Below are 17585 nucleotides of genomic sequence, written 5' to 3'. Positions count from 1 at the left end.
AGGCCAGGACGAGGCCAGGACGAGGCCAGGACTAGGCCAGGACAAGACCAGGACAAGACCAGGACAAGACCAGGACAAGACCAGGACAAGACCAGGACTAGACCAGGACTAGACCAGGACTAGACCAGGACTAGACCAGGACTAGACCAGGACTAGACCAGGACTAGACCAGGACTAGACCAGGACTAGACCAGGACTAGACCAGGACGAGGCCAGGACGAGACCAGGACGAGGCCAGGACTAGGCCAGGACTAGACCAGGACAAGAACAGGACTAGACCAGGACAAGACCAGGACTAGACCAGGACAAGACCAGGACTAGACCAGGACTAGACCAGGACAAGACCAGGACTAGACCAGGACAAGACCAGGACTAGACCAGGACTAGACCAGGACAAGACCAGGACTAGACCAAGACTAGACCAGGTCCAGGACTAGACCAGGACTAGACCAGGTCCAGGACTAGACCAGGACTTAAAAGCATTAACTGAAGGTGCAGTCTTTATGTGGAAGAAGAGCGTTCCTCTTTAGGTCCAAAGAACAGTGTGTGAACTTGGACTGACACTATAAATAATTATTGCCTTGATCTTGACTAAAACTACATTTGTAAATCATTTTAGTCAAAACAAAGACTTCATTTCATTTTCTTGTCCTAATGAACATTGTCTTATTCTGACTCTTTCTGTGTTGGGCTCAGAACCCGGTGGTGAACTTCGACCTTCCTGTGAGACTTGAGACCTGGTTTCCACGACAACAAGTCCGCAACAAACGAGATGAGATCCGGAGTCTGGTCCTGAGACTGCACCAAGACCAGGGGTGAAACCAGGGACTAAACCAGGACTTAACCAGAACCTAAGCCAGGAACTAAATCAAGGACCAAACCATGACTAAATCCAGACTGTGTGATTGAGATCCTGTACCTTTTTATGAATTATTAAGTCATATTTAATTTATTAATAATAAATCTGAGAAAATATGTATGATGTGTTTTTATTTTTAAATATATATATTTAAGTTTTCTGAATGTACTTAGAGCAGAACAAGCGAGAGCAAAAAAAAGAGAAAATTAAATCAAATTTCATCAAATGAATTAACGGCACACATTGTCCAACATAAATGTTCCACTTAATCTAAAGTTTGTTCAATTTATCCATTTTCAAATTGAGTCTGAATGTTATTCTATTATATGTTAATCCCTGATGGTTGATTCTGTTTGTCATTCATGTTCTCCTGATGTATGTTCCATGTGCAGCGTCCAGCAGGAGGTTTAGGCACAAACACATAGTTCTGAAAGTGAATTAAATGTCAAAAACAAACTGCTTTGCTTTATTGATCTCAGTCCAACATTTCTGAGCATCAGGACAGTCCCACATGGTAATGGTGTGTCTCCTGGCAACCACAAGTTCTCCTACAGTTGACATTCCCTTGTGAATAATGAGCACTTTTACATGGTGTTATGAAAAAAGCAAAAGTTTCAGTTGGAGTCATCTGTTTTTTTGGAATAGAACAAGATGTTTCAACTCCCATCCCAGAGTCATTCGCAATCTGCAAACCGAGTATGGGAACGAGATATTTATTCTCTCCGAGTAGGCCCTGCCCACCGGGCGGGACCTCCTGATAAAGGGTGTATTTGGTTTCACTTCCCTCTTTGTTTACTATCAGCAACACTATTATATACGGCCGGAAGGTTGAATCTTAAACCAATGTTTCTATTTAAGGACGAGTTCTCTTTTTTTAACAAAGATTGCCTCTTTAACTCTTTCAAACCATCTTTTTTCCACTGCTCAGAATCTTCTCCTCACTGTCTTGGATTGAGTGGTTGGGCTGATACAGCCTCTTGTTTAGTCTCTCCTGTAAAGCTCTTTACAACTTTCTTCACTGCATTTGACAGAATAAACTACATTGTTCTGTTTTTGGGTCAGTATCTTGTCCTTAGGATGAACCAGTTGTTGTCTTAAAGTGTTTCCTGGTTTAAGATAAACAGCGATTTCATGTTGTTTAAAAATTCTTTGCAGTTTGTCCAATATTCCCGAGACACAAGGGATAGAAACACCCTTCCTTCTCTGTTGTTTCCCTTTTGTCCTGTCCTGTTTTTTGGTTCTCTTCACTCTGGTGAGAGCCCAAGCGGGGTAACTACAGGCTGAGAGAGCATTCCGGACGTGTTTTTCCTCTTTCCTCCTGCCCTCTGCCCTCTGAGCTGGTGGGCTCCTCTTGCCCTCTGAGCTGGTGGGCTCCTCTTGCCCTCTGAGCTGGTGGGCTCCTCTTGCCCTCTGAGCTGGTGGGCTCCTCTTGCCCTCTGAGCTGGTGGGCTCCTCTTGCCCTCTGAGCTGGTGGGCTCCTCTTGCCCTCTGAGCTGGTGGGCTCCTCTTGCCCTCTGAGCTGCTGGGCACACCTTGAGCTCTGTGTTGTAATGTTCTGATCACTCCCAGCTTGTGCTGTAGGGGGTGATTAGCGCCAAAGAGCAGATACTGATCCGTGTGTGTCCTCTCCTCTGATCGTGGAACAATCAAGAAAGGCCAAGCGGTTCTCCTTAGCGTCTTCTCTTGTAAACCTGATGTGTGGGTCCACAGCTCTGATCTGCTCTGAGAAGGCTCCAGCTCCTGTTTCTTGATTGTAACAAATGTGTCATCCATGTGGCCAAACCAAAGCTTTGGGCCAGTGCTTTCTTCTCCAAATGCTCCATGTACGAGTTGGCCACGAGGGGAGTGACAGGAGAGCCCATGGCACAGAGTAAACATTTGGAGAAGAAACTTAATGCAGATGCTCAGCGAAAAGATCCAGGAAAACGACTTCAGAATGGATCAACTGAAAGACAGAACAGAAGAAGAAATGAAGAAGCGTTCTCCCTGCAGAAGCCTTTAAGAGGGTGATGGTACAAATACAATCATTATTAAACCTCTGGATCCAGATGTGTTTTTATTTTCATCCTGACGTCTTGATGGCAGAGTCCACTCCTGACGTGATCCTGGCTCAGATCAAGGGCCTCCTTAGTCCTGACTTGGACTCTACTTCCCATGGTGCTCTCTGCTTTAATGTGATTTATTGAAAGTGTCTGTCTTAAAGTTCGTGGTAAAGGTCACGGGAACACTTTCTGTATCCTCATGTTACTTCTATCTATACAAGAAACAGAGCAGAACCAGGTCTGAACCAGGTCTTTAGTCAGATTGAGTGGTTTAGTGCATATTTTGAAGCCTGGTTTAGTTTACCTTCTTTCTCATATTGGTTTGTGTAGATGTGTGCATGCGTGTGTGTCCGGGGGGTGCACTTATGTCTAATCCCAGAGCCCCCTGCTGTTTAAATCTGATTAAGTCTCGGAGGATCAAATCCCCACCTCCTGCAGTTCAGCCCCAGACCAGAATCCCATTTATAAAGCAAAACGAATAACACATTCAATCTAGACTTAAGTATTCTGTGTCGTCAATCTTCAGCCATAGTGAAGGCTGATTATAGGCCACATTTAGACAACATGTAACACACAAGTCTGTTTATTAGATATGTTATTATTATTGTGTTGTGTGTGTGATCTTGTGAGTCAAGTAAGCCTACACGGTATCATTTCAGGGAATGTTTGCATACACATACATCACATTATTCTTTATTTTCATTGAATCGGCTGAGGGCAGTTAAACTAAAGACTAAATTAAAGTACAAAATAAAATGTTTCACGTGACAAGAATACTAATGAAAAAAGTCTATACAACAGGTCGATCAAGCCTTAATCTATTTGTTTCTCATTCACAGTTATTGATACTTATAATTAGCCTATTGGGGAATATAATAATAAACAGATACAACAGGCTGTATCCACACAGAAGACATGCAAATTCAGGTTTACAGAGCGCCGTGCAGTTCTTATCTTTTGATGATGGTGAGGTGGAGATTCTAAGCAGGAGAAGAGATGGTTTGAAAGGCGAGTTGAGGAGGATCGTTGCCAGTGTGGAGTCTGGTGGTGCATGCTGGGATAGTGTGATGTGCAGTAGCTCAACTCGGGGACAATTCCAGCCCCTTTAAAAGTTTGTAAAGTGGAGCAGAAGTGAAGTGGAACATAAACGGCACATGTGAGCGATATCAGAGCCATTTACAATTGTATTTTACATTATTTGTTTATTTAATTGGAGATTTGTGACAATAATCTGGAATTTTAGGTTTAAATTGACAAATATATATGTTTATTTTACCTTTTGTGAAGCTCAAGTCATTTTTTTCTTCCTTTATATTAGAAAAGTAAACTTAACTGACGTTTTTACCCTGGAAATTAAAAAGTGTATCTTATCTTTTGTTCTAAATGCTTAAAATCCCTTAAAAAGTTGACATAATTCACATAAGTTATCTTTTGTCTTCATTTTGCTGCCAGTTGCTGTTATTCCAGAAGCGTTTTAAATGATGTAGAAGTGTTTAATGTTTCAATGATTCCGTCTGTTTCTCTTGGGTCATTATAATAGCACAGTCAAAAATGTTTGGGTGCCATTTGAGTCCTCAAACTTTGGGCATTGTTTTGTATCATATTTAGTAAAAAAAAAAAATTGTGTTTGTGTCCAAAATTCTATGTATTTTTTGTAGATTTTTCAACATAAAAATATTTATTAAATTTATTTTTGTGTTTTTGGTTTTAATTTCATTACAATGAACTCATAATGTACATTTATTCACAATGTGCAACAGAGACAAGTGCAATATTAACTGCACTTTTAGGCCATTTGGGGGATGCACTTTCTTCCTTTAGGTGGTGTTTTATTCAATGTGGGTTTGAAACATGTGATGCCTTTTTTCTGCTGATTGTGTAGCTCTTACTCAGAGGATTTACTCCGATGTATGAAGTTTGTTTGAGTGTTTTTCATTGTGCCCAAGACAAGTATAAAGGCTTATCTTATTTGAATTGTTTCAAGCACCTCACGTCACAACTTATGGCTATAACAATGTACTGTTGCTTTAAATTGTACATTATTGTAAATAAGATCATTTGACGTCACTTGAATATTTGTGAGCAAAGTAAACGTGCATTACAACAGTTTTGTCGTTGTTTTTCTTAAAGGGTCTGCAAATAATAATAATAATAACTTTTATTTATATAGCGCTTTTCAGTGACCCAAAGACGCTGAACATATATAAAAAAGGGGGGGTATTTACAGACAGGGGGGGACAACACGTACAATACACATTAATATACAGATAAAATGAACAAGACAGAAGAAGTAGAGAGAAAAAGATGGGGATGTAACAGGGGGTAGAAGAGTAGGCAATGGGGTAGAGGAGGCTAGGGGTAGGGGAGGTCATAGGCTTGGGTGAAGAGGTATGTTTTTAGGCGGGATTTGAATGTTGTGAGTGAGGGAGAGTGGCGGACAGGTTGGGGGAGGGAGTTCCAGAGTCGGGGTGCTGTTCGGGAGAATGCTCTGTCGCCAAAAGTTTTGAGTCGGTATGTTGGTGCAGTCAGGGTGAGAGAGGAGGAGGATCGGAGAGCTCGGGAGGGGCGGTGGGGGATGAGGAGGTCAGACAGGTAGGGGGGGGCAAGGTGGTGAAGAGCTTTGAAGGTGAGGAGGAGTATTTTAAAGTTTATGCGCTGCTTGATGGGGAGCCAGTGGAGAGAGCGGAGAACGGGAGTGATGTGATCACGGGACCGGGTGTGGGTGAGGAGGCGGGCAGCGGAGTTTTGGACCATTTGGAGTCTGTGGAGGGAATGGGAGGAGATGCCAGTGAGGAGGGAGTTGCAGTAGTCAAGGCAGGAGGAGATGAAGGCATGGATGAGGGATTCAGCAGCGGGGAGGGTGAGGCAGTGTCGGATTTTGGCGATGCGGCGGAGGTGGAAGTATGAGGTCTTGACGATGTGGCTGACATGGGGAGTGAAGGAGAGGGTGGGGTCCATGATGACACCGAGATTGCGTACCAGGGTAGAGGGGGTGATGGTCGAGGTGTCGATGCTGAGTGAAAAGGGACCAGTTTTATTGAGAGTGGATTTGGTGCCAATGAGGAGGAGCTCTGTTTTGTCACTGTTCAGTTTGAGGAAGTTGAGAGTGAGCCATGATTTTATTGTAGAGATGCAGGTTTGGATGTGGCTGAGGGGAGGGTTTTGGGTGGATTTGGTGGTGAGGTATATCTGGGCGTCGTCGGCGTGGCAGTGAAAGTCCAGGTTGAGTTGGCGGAGGATGTGACCAAGGGGGAAGATGTTGCAGATGAAGAGGAGGGGGCCGAGGACTGAGCCCTGGGGGACCCCCTGCGTTACTGGGGAGAGGGGGGATGAGTGACGGAGAGGGAAATGAACTCTTGCCTGTTGGTGAGGTAGGATGTGAGCCAGTCAAGTGCAGAGCCCTCAACACCCAGTTGGCGCAGCCTTTGTAGGAGGATGGAATGGTTTATAGTGTCAAAGGCTGCGCTGAGGTCTAGTAGTAACAGGATGTTGAGGGCCCCGGAGTCTGCAGAGGTGAGGAGATCGTTGAGTACTTTGACCAGGGCTGTTTCAGTGCTGTGAAGTGGGCGGAAGCCAGATTGGAGGGGTTCATAGAGGTTGTTCGACTGGAGGTGGGTGTGAAGTTGGGCGGCGACGATGCGTTCCAGCGTTTTTGAGAGGAACGGCAGGTTGGAGATGGGGCGGTAGTTGGAGAGGTTGACGGAGTCTAGGGTGGGTTTTTTGAGGATGGGGGTGATGGAGGCCAGTTTGTAGATGGAAGGAACATGGCCGAGGGATAAAGACTGGTTGAAGAGGGTGGTGAGATGAGGGATGAGAGCAGGGAGGCAAGCCTTGGTTAGAGTCGTTGGGAGGGGGTCGAGAGAGCAGGTGGTGGTTTTGGAAGCGGTGATGAGGTCTATGATATGAGAGGAGTTAACAGAGGAGAAGGTGGTGAGGGGAGGGAAGGGTGGGTGGTCAGGGAGAGGGGGGGGGGGCAGGGGTGGGGGTGGTGATGGAGTTAATGGAGACAGCAGTCATGGAACTGTTGATTTTGGAAATTTTCTCATTGAAGGGGCAAGGAGGAAAGAGTTGCAGAGGTCAGGGGAGGAGGGTGGAGTGATGTCCGGTGGCTGGAGCAGCTTGTTGACGGTGGAGAACAGGGTGCGAGGGCTCCGGTGGGAGCTGTTGATGAGGGTGGAGAGGTGGGCAGATTTGGCGGCTTGGAGAGCGTCACGGTAGGAGGAGATGTGTAATTTGAAAGCTTTGGCGTGGACGGTGAGGCGGGTTCTTTTGAGGAGTCGTTCGAGTTGGCGGCCAGTCTGCTTCATGGTGCGGAGTTCAGGGGTGTACCAGGGGGCGGGGTTGATGTATGAGACGGAGGAGGTTTTCCAGGGGGCTAGGGAGTCAAGGGAGTCGGAGAGGGTGGTGTTGAGCATGACAGCATAGTCGTCGGGGGAAGAGGGGGGGGAGTCAGGGGGGAAAGCAGAGGATATGAGCTGGGAGAGCGTGAGGGGGTTGACTGACTTGATATTGCGGTAGGTGATGGTGCGTTTTTTGGGGTTGTGGGGCGAGGGTAGGGGGGCGGAGAAAAGGATGCAGAGATGATCAGAGAGTGGGAAGGGGAGGGGGTGGGGCTTAGATATGGGTAGGAGAGAGGAACAGACTAAGTCCAGAGTGTGGCCTTTGGTATGGGTGGGGAAGTCAATATTTTGGGTGAGATGGAAGCAGTCCAGGAGAGAGAGGAAGTCGGATGTCAGTGGGGCGTTGGGGCAGTCAATGTGGATGTTGAAGTCACCAGTGAGTAGGAGGCGGACAGAGAGAGAGGATGCGATGGTGAGGAGTTCAGACAATTCAGTGAGGAAAGAGGGGTGGGGCTTTGGGGGACGATAGATCAGGATAGCGGTGATAGAGTTGGGGAGGGAGAAGGCGAGGTATTCAAATGATGAGATGGATGGAAGGTTGAGGTTCAGTTCAGTGATGGATGTAGATTTTTTATGAATAACAGCAAGACCTCCCCCACGCCCGGAGAGGTGGGGTTTGGCAGTCTAAGTGTAGTTGGAGGGAGTGGCTTGGTTGAGAGCATAGAAGTCCAGGGGCTGTTGCCATGTTTCACAGAGGAGAAGCAGATCAATGTTATTGTCCAGTAGCAGTTCAGATATAACAGGTGATTTGTTGGAGAGAGAGCGGCAGTTCAGCAGTGCAAGGGAGATGGATGGGGGCGCGGAGATGGATGGGGGCGCAGGGGTGGGGGGGCGGAGGTTGCTGAGGTTGGCAGTGCGGCAGGTGGGGGTGACGGGGGGGGCGAAAACTAGTCCAGAGTGAGGGGATAGGACCTCTGAACCTCCCTGTCTCACCATTTTCTGTGCAAATTAATTCATATAATTAATAGAGGAGTAAAAATGTTTAGGCTCTGATGGCACTGGCTCTGTGTGAATGTGTCTGTGAGTGAAGGAGAAGATTGTATTGCATGTGTAAATGTGTTTGTGTGTACTTTTACTTTCTGTGTTCACGTTTGTGTATTGTCAAACGTTTGCAGGTGGTTCTTTTCTCTGCCAGGGAACTGCAAGTGTAAATTAGACTAACTGTGGTACAATGCATCAAATGGCAACACATATGTCCCTTTTAAAATAAATTTAAAAAAACAAATGAAAAAATAAAATAAAGAATATTCCAAAATTGTATAAAGGATTATTTTGCCTCAAGCCAAATGTGTTTTCAGTGAGTTAAATGTGTCTTTTGTCTGGGCCCCGCCCTGTTCCTGGACTAGAACAGGGGCTGTTTTTAGTTTGATTTAAATCCCTGTGTTTTGGGATTGTTCCTGAATAATCTGTAAATCTAATCTAGCATTGAGTCCAAACACAGAGACACTTAAAGGCACTTAAACTCCTCTTCTATTGTTACGATCTTTCAAAATCAGGTTCATAAAGTGTCACATTTGAGACAGAAAAGGAAACACACAGATTTGAATATCATAACACTCATCCTAGTGTATTTCTCTCATTTCTATCCTAAAATGTCTTATTACATTTATTTAAAGGACCATTTTGATCAGGTTATTCAGATGAAAATATATAAAATACTAGAAAAATACTATTATGATTATCAAAACCTTGGTTTGATCCTAACCCTAACCCTACACAGTAAATATAATATTCTTACAAAAAGTTCATAAAAAATTGGTGTCAAACTTTTGTCAAACAATTTTTGAGCAATGGTTTTGTTGAATAAAAAGTAAAATTAAGCATTTAATGCAAAGTTAGCATTTCTCAGTCAGATCATTTGAATTTAAAATATGAATCTTGCAACCTTTTTTTGAGAAATAATCTAATATTTCAAGCAAAAAGTGGTCTTTATAAGGTAAATATAAACAAACTTTACTGCTGAACATAAGCTTTTTTGGACTTATTTCAAGCTCTAAAGGACCTAGTCAAAAAACTTGTTCCATCTGCATTTTTCCTACTTGTTTCAAGGAGATATTGGTTTTGAACAGAATTTTTTCCCCCCCAGTGCCGTGAAATACAAGCCACACTCGGGAATAGAACCTGTGACCCTGCGGTGAGGCAAGGGCAAACCACTCTGCCAGAGATGAGTCTGAGTCCGTGAGTAAGTCTGACTCTGAAGCCCTGACACTGATCCTGAAGTCCAAAGAGGATTAGACCGGAGTAAAGACCCATCTGCTGCTCACCTCCACCGAGACCGGACCACAGAGCGCAGTCCAGGAGCCAGGACCAAGACTGGACTCAAGAGACCTACTACAGCCCAGGCCAGAGACCGGACCGAACCAGAGTCCATGTGTCAGGAGGGCTGAACCTGCCACTAGAAACCAGGATCTAGGACCTGGACTAGAAAGACTCCAGAGTTTATGGATGGATGTTCAGTGGATCTCATGTCATGGAAGTCGTGTTCGTAAAGTGACTGAAGCCGGAGCTGGGCCAGGACCAAAGCAAGACTCAGACCCAGGACTTCAGCTGGACTTCACAACTCTGTACTAAGCCTTTAAAGTAGAACATCAGGACTAAACCAGGCCTGAACCAGTCCAGGACTAACTAGAACCCAAGATGGTTTGGAGGAAAGTCCCGAGATTCTAGGAGCAGGACTTTCAGAGGAACATGGCTGCGTTCTGGAGGACCTCACTGGGGGTCTGGGCCACACTTTGGGGTCTTCTCTCAGGAGCTCTTCTTGCCTTTTCAGGTCGGTATCATCAAAATATCTCTGAACTGAAATCTGAACTTTAAATTCCTCAGTCAGCGCCTCGCAATTCAATTTTCATTTTTGGGATTATAATGATTTGATTCTAAAAGATTGTTTGATTCTGGCTTTATATTTGAGTGGATTAAGTGAGTTTTTTTTTAAATACGTTCCATTTAAATACATCACTTGTTGTGACAAGTCTTTTATGAAACAATAAATCCAGCAGAGCTGCAACTATTGATTGATTCAATTATAAAAAATAATCATAATTGTATTTTGATCATTGTGATTATCGTTACCTGGACCGTCCAGACTCTAAACCAGCAAAATGACAAAATCAGATGCAAAAATGTCAAGAAAGAGTGAACAATTTCTGATTGTCTTACCCCTGTCTTACACCTGTCTTACCCGAGTCTTACCCCAGTCTTACCCCAGTCTTACCCCAGTCTTACCCCAGTCTTACCCCAGTCTTCCTGTCTTACCCCAGTCTTACCCCAGTCTTACCCCTGTCTTACACCTGTCTTACCCCAGTCTTACCCCAGTCTTACCCCTGTCTTACACCTGTCTTACCCCAGTCTTACCCCAGTCTTACCCCAGTCTTACCCCAGTCTTACACCTGTCTTACCCCAGTCTTACCCCAGTCTTACCCCTGTCTTACACCTGTCTTACCCGAGTCTTACCCCAGTCTTACCCCAGTCTTACCCCAGTCTTACCCCAGTCTTACCCCAGTCTTCCTGTCTTACCCCAGTCTTACCCCAGTCTTACCCCTGTCTTACACCTGTCTTACCCCAGTCTTACCCCAGTCTTACCCCTGTCTTACACCTGTCTTACCCCAGTCTTACCCCAGTCTTACCCCAGTCTTACCCCAGTCTTACACCTGTCTTACCCCAGTCTTACCCCAGTCTTACCCCTGTCTTACACCTGTCTTACCCCAGTCTTACCCCAGTCTTACCCCAGTCTTACCCCAGTCTTACACCTGTCTTACCCCAGTCTTACCCCTGTCTTACACCTGTCTTACCCCAGTCTTACCCCAGTCTTACACCTGTTTTACCCCTGTCTTACCCCAGTCTTACACCTGTTTTACCCCTGTCTTACCCCTGTCTTACCCCTGTCTTACTAGGACACAACAAATCAATCATAAAAACATACACTATAGTTTTGTCCAGCACCAATTCAAAATGATTTTTTGAGAATTTTGACTCAGAATCATTCAGATTTGGGCTGCAGCCAATGCTTTTATTCAACGAACATTTCTATTGAACAATGAGACTTTTGAAATCCATTTTTAACCAAATAAAGGTTGAAATATGGTGACTAAGTGTATTATTGATGAATATAAACATTTCTTTATTCTTTACATTTTCACTTTTTGTATGAGTCTGTTTAGTCCAGATCAGGATCGCAATGATCAAAACACCACTGTTTTTTATAGCCGACAATTAGCTCTGGTAGTATTACCGTCTGGACTCAGATTAGCTCCTGATTTAGAACTTTCCCGTCACAGATTAAATGATTCACTCTCCAACTTGGAAATGTCAGCGGCCTGAAGCAGAGGAGAGGGCAGTGGTGGACACAAGCAGCACAACACAAGCACGAGTAGAAGCATTGTACAATTTAGTTCGATACATTTTACTTCACCACATTAACTACGTAACTGCACTTTCTACTCCACTTTAACTGAAAACTGTAAGACAATTTAGATCATTAATACTTCCCTTGCATTTCTCAGTTTAACATTGTCACACAGGAGCCATTTTCCTTGGCATACCATTCATTAATTCATCTAATTGTGACATAATGCTGACTAACTGCAGGTTTACTGGACTCCACACTATTTAAACCTCATGGGGCTTGACCACACCCTTTATGTCCATCGGGCCTGTGCTGACGGTGAATAAACTTCTCCTGCTGAAGACGTCCAGTTGGTGTCCAGCGTTTTACTTCCACTCTTTCTTGGACAATCTGAAAGCTTCTACAACAAAACGTACATGTGTGTCTGAGGTTGAAGGCTGAGGAGGTCTTTATTATCTCTGAACACAGACAGACCGCTCACATAAATGACGATAACACAAGTAAAAATGAGTGTAAACAAGGCCCAATGCTCTGCAAATGCTTCTTTAAAAGAGACTCAATAAAACATTCTCATAAATGTTCTGTTTGAAGCATTAAGATGTTCTAGTTGACGATAAAAATAGATGCGATGGAAAGAGTGATTCTTGATTTCCACGTTTAGGGCTGTGTTTTTTCTTGTCTCTCTGTGGATAGGGTAAACTGTAGGTCAGGGGTGGGCAATTATTTCCCTCCGAGGGCCATATTCAAATCCAGGCAAGTAGCGGAGGGCCGGCCCGCCATCATTGGTGCGAAAAAAACAAACAAAGAAATTAAATATCAAATAAAATATCACTTTTCTGTCAAACATAGGCTATTGAATCTATTATTTAATTAATTTCACGTCATATTTATTAAGAATACAAGTGCAGACAGATGCCTGAGGGCAAAAAAGGAACAAAAAAACAAACAAACCTGTTGCCCGCGGGCCGTAGTTTACCCACCCCTGCTGTAGGTAGTAGTGCGAAGGCTTCTTCTGGTGTTACGGTGTAGCCTATGCACATGGCCTCTTTCATTTAGTCCTTCTTGGTCCTTCCCATAGATTAAACTCTACCAAAACTACAGTATAACATTAAAAGTGTTATAGTTCTGGGATAGTATTGAGAGTAAAGCTTGAGAATCACTGCTCTGGACTCTTTCGCTGTCTCTCCTCGACCTAATTGTAGTAAATAAATGCATGTATTTCATAAATTGGTGTTATTGTCATCTGCCTGGTGTTTTCATCATCTCATCAGTGTCTTTACCTGGAGTGTACTGCCATCGTGTTTGGCTGTTGTGTCATTTTATTCTCCTCTTGTCAACCAAGAGACAGCAGGTCTAATATGCATTCTTTTAATATCTTCATTCAAATAAACCCAGGGCATACGGAATGATATTAACATCATTTCACTTTCACTATACGATGTTTGATTATTATATGTAGCCTTTATTTTCCGATATCCTGATTCAGCCTGTATTTCTGCGACAGGCGTAACAGAATAATATTGGTGGGTTTCAGCTTCATGTTGTAGAGGTGCTGAATCCTCCTTTTGCCATTGTGAGAGCGTCCACCCAGGGCCTCAAAGGTTTGTTTAAGATGGTGCCCTGTCATTTGTCTTGGAACACAACTTCTGCAGGATTTCTAAGACCTAAAGTCAACACGCTTCTCTTAAGTCTTTGCAACATTATTTCTTTTGAGGATTCAGGCTTTGAAATCTGACACCACAGGACCAAATCCAGTGTTTGAGCCATTTCAAGGGGTTACAATCATTTGTGTAATCTGCAAATATGTGCTGACCAGTGCATATTAAAATGTACAGTATAAACAAGAGGGGTGAGAGAACACAACCCTATGGTACAGCCCTGGAGGAGGACTTCGAACAGGGCACTATCTTTCGTTCAAAAAGTCTTCCCGCTCGCAGATATGACCCTTTTCAATAATGTTTATGTGATATCCAGAATACTTGAGCATGTGTGGTCCTGTATTTGAAGTTTTGTAACAGAATTGTGTGGGATGGTGCGGGTCAGACTTGGTTTAATTCTTGTCTTTTCTTCACAGTGGACTCTGTAGACCTCATGTCCCCAGCTCTAAACTTGGACCATGGACTGAACCAGGACCTTGGCTTGGACTCTGCTGACTTTTGGGCCCCTGGAGCTCCTCGGGGTTCTGCTGGTTCTCAAGGTTCTTCTGGTTCTCAAGGTTCTTCTGGTTCTCTTGGGTTCTCCTCAGATGAGCTGCTCTCTCGCTCTGACTCTGGAGGAGCTGTGATCCGAAGGAAGAGGAACATTCTGTTTCCAAACGGAGTCAAACTCTGCACTCGAGAAACCTTCGAGCAAGTAGTACACAACCACCTGCAGTACTTCTACCTCAGGGGTAAATACTACTACTACTACTACTACTACTACTACTACTACTACTACTGCAATATCGCAGTTGTTGGATTTGAGACATGCAAAATTAGGATTGTATCATCTTCTGTTTTCTCTCTTTTACCATGTATTATCCCTCATCAAAGACTTTCCCAGATCTTTAGGCCAAAGTTGGTGCTCAGGATCTTCTGTGCTGTTCAGTCCAGAACTTCATCTCATTATGAGCATTTATCTCTCAAATCATGTTCGTTAAAACTGCCTGGAGCTCATTAGTCCCGCCCACTGCATTTCTTATTCACTTTCAGCATCGGGATGTGGAGAAAATAAAATGTGAAGAACTAGAACAAGACTAAAACAGGACTAAAACAGGACTAAAACAGGACTAAAACAGGACTAAAACAGGACTAATAGGTCTTGTACTCATTACCGCTGCTGATTAGAAAATGATACTTCATTTTTTTTCAGAATCCCTCTGACAATAATTAATGGAAACTTAACTTCGGAAACAAGCGGCGGACGCTCATTAGCTCCATTAGCATGTTTAAGGAAAGCGTGATAAATCCTCCACTGACACTGGGAGTGCCCAGGAAATGCCAGACTGATAGAAAATAATGTGAGGGTTTCATTTCAAAGACTTTCAGACCACAGGCAGATTAGACCTCATCCACCATTTGTGTTCACGAGGGGTTCATTTTGAGCAAAAATACTCTCCTTCACCCTATTTCCAATCATCACTTCCTGCTTAAAATCTGCACCTCGTTGTCTTCACATGAGATATTCATTAAGAGATGTCCAGCCTTCAGTGTTCTGTTTGTGTAGTGTTTTTATTTATGGCTCTTGCAGCTTTCTTAGATGAATAGATAATCCCCAAAATACATTTGGAGGAGACAGGAGCAGGCAGGAGCAGGCAGGAGCAGGCAGGAGCAGACAGGAGCAGGCAGGAGCAGGCAGGAGCAGACGGTAGCAGGCAGGAAGAGGCAGGAGCAGGCAGGAGCAGGCAGGAGCAGACAGGAGCAGGCAGGAGCAGGCAGGAGCAGGCAGGAGCAGACAGGAGCAGACAGGAGCAAGCAGGAGAACAGGAGGAGGCAGGAGCAGACAGGAGCAAACAGGAGCAGGCAGGAGCAGACAGGAGCAGGCAGGAGCAGACAGGGGCAGATGGGAGCAGGCAGGAGCAGACAGGAGCAGGCAGGAGCAAGCAGGAGCAGACAGGAGCAGACAGGAGCAAGCAGGAGCAGGCAGGAGCAGACAGGAGCAGGCAGGAGCAGACAGGAGCAGACAGGAGCAGACAGGAGCAAGCAGGAGAACAGGAGGAGGCAGGAGCAGACAGGAGCAAACAGGAGCAGACGAGAGCAGACGGGAGCAGACAGGAGCAGGCAGGAGCAGACAGGGGCAGATGGGAGCAGGCGGGAGCAGACAGGAGCAGGCAGGAGCAAGCAGGAGCAGACAGGAGCAAGCAGGAGCAGACGAGAGCAGACGGGAGCAGACAGGAGCAGGCTTGAGCAGACAGGAGCAGGCAGGATCAGACAGGAGCAGACAGGGGCAAGCAGGAGCAGACAGGAGCAGACAGGAGCAGACAGGAGCAAGCAGGAGCAGACAGGAGCAGACAGGAGCAGACAGGAGCAAGCAGGAGCAGACAGGAGCAGACAGGAGCAGACAGGAGCAAGCAGGAGCAGACAGGAGCAGACAGGAGCAGACAGGAGCAAGCAGGAGCAAGCAGGAGCAGACAGGAGCAGACAGGAGCAGACAGGAGCAAGCAGGAGCAAGCAGGAGCAGACAGGAGTAGACAGGAGCAGACAGGAGCAGACAGGAGTAGTGCTTGTGGTGTTGAAGCTAAAGTCATTATCAGATTAAAGCTGTTGGTGAAAGACAGAGCTTAGTGGGTCAAAGGTCAAATGTGGGAGTTTACATAAGACAAAACAACTGCTAAAACAGACTTGTAACAGAATAAATGTAATAACAGCTTTATTCAATGACTCTTTAATAAACGCGCCTGTTATAAAGATGATTGGCCGCAACGATTAATCGACTAATTGTGACTCGTTGACCATAAAAAAATCCTAGTTGTATTTGATAAGTAGTAGTTATATACAGACTACGGCGAAAACATTTTTATAACAAAGATATTATTAAATCAAAGTATTTCCTATTTTCGTCAAGAAGAACCTTTACTAGTGAATATCCTTCATCTTTAAGCCCTCAGTCATCATATTTCATCCTTTCTTTGGTCTAAATCAGGCATGTCCAAACTACGGCCCGGGAGCCAAATGCGGCCCTTAGACCATTTTTTGTTGGCCCTCCGGCTTCCTGCTAAGTTTGCCCAACTAACAAATAGTAGTACTTTTACTGTAAAATTGGAAAAATTCAAGCATTTTGATGTTATAGCGATCTAATAATAATGTTCCAAGTCTTATGAAAGGTGTGGAGGCATCCAAACTATGTCAAATGCAAAACTTCAAATGAATCACTTTTCAAATTTGACATTGTCGGGTTGTTTGTGGCCCTTTGTTCCATATAAGTTTCAAAATGCGTCCCTCAGTGAAAAAAGTTTGGACACCCCTGGTCTAAATGTACAAATGTTTTCTTATGAATAATCTGTCATTGCAGCTCGACTCCAAATAAACGTTCCTTTAACACGGAGCATTGTCTTCATCCTGGTCCTTCGTCTCCGCAGCTTCTGTTTCACCACTTTTTAAGGAGCTTGTTCCATTATTAGTTTCTTTTGTCATATTTCTGTACATCTTTTGTGTTTCTCTCGTTGTTAAGAGACGGTTTCAGGTTGATAAATACTTTGACATTATACTCTTTATTCCCCCATTGCCAGGAGCCGATGTCTTTTAATATATGCTTGTGTATTTCTGTCTCAGTTTGCCAGGAGACGGTGTGGGAGGCGTTTAAAGTCTTCTGGGACCGTCCTCCTGAGCGGGACGAGTACATGAGCTGGGTCAACCTGTGTTTGAACCAGAGCCTCAGCATCAGAGAGATCGGACTGAGCTTCAGCCGAGCGGACGAGCACCACGAGCTCATCATGAACGTGAGAGCTACAGACCAGTTCAGAGCGGGACGAGCAGAACTGTCCAGACATGACACATAAAACGATGCTATTCCTGAACAGTCAGAGAACATAATTCAACTTAGAATATAAAGCCACAGAAACGTTAGACTTTTGATGGCTTGGCAGCGTGAGGCCCTCCAGGTGTTTCTCCCTCTTGCAACTGCTTTTATTTCACATTATGGATTTTACACATAATAGGCGGGTCACGTTTCTCATTGGCTAACTCGACATCCAGCACTTGTCTTTACAACTGGCTGGCTTTTCCAAGAGTTTGGTGAATGTTTACCTGCTCCAGTCTTTGTAAATTGATTTTTAAAAAAATGATTTAAAAAAATAAATAAATTAATATATATATATATATATATATATATATATATATATATTCTAATTTAAAAAAAATAAGAACAATTTAAAAACAAGAAAAATAATGGTAAAAAAAAGTTTTACAGTTTAAAGAGGGCAAAATTTGAATTTTCACGCCAATTGTGTCAGTGAACTACAGAGG

At 44.3% G+C, this 17585-nt stretch overlaps 2 protein-coding genes across 2 annotated transcripts in view; both read left to right on the top strand.

Annotated features, from left to right (window-relative positions):
- senp7b (SUMO specific peptidase 7b) overlaps positions 1–968 on the top strand; it is a 24288-nt gene extending 23320 nt beyond the window's left edge. Inside the window, exon 23 of the mRNA XM_072450677.1 lies at positions 697–968. Within this exon, the coding sequence (XP_072306778.1) occupies positions 697–819 (123 nt within the window). The 3' untranslated portion in view covers positions 820–968. The remainder of the gene's footprint in view (positions 1–696) is intronic.
- Positions 969–11937: 10969 nt separating this feature from the next.
- LOC140362831 (interphotoreceptor matrix proteoglycan 1-like) lies at positions 11938–17119 on the top strand. The gene is made up of 4 exons (XM_072449063.1): positions 11938–11961; positions 13178–13244; positions 13718–14032; positions 16893–17119. Exons 1-4 carry the CDS (start codon positions 11938–11940, stop codon positions 17117–17119), a joined length of 633 nt encoding a protein of 210 aa, XP_072305164.1.
- Positions 17120–17585: the final 466 nt, after the last annotated feature.

This window comes from Eucyclogobius newberryi, unplaced genomic scaffold, assembly GCF_026437365.1.
Source record: "Eucyclogobius newberryi isolate DKJ021-1_F unplaced genomic scaffold, fEucNew1.0.hap1 SCAF_1, whole genome shotgun sequence".
NCBI lineage: Eukaryota > Metazoa > Chordata > Actinopteri > Gobiiformes > Gobiidae > Eucyclogobius > Eucyclogobius newberryi.
The sequence above is the reverse complement of the archived record's forward strand: the minus strand, read 5'-3'. Positions and strand labels throughout refer to the sequence as shown.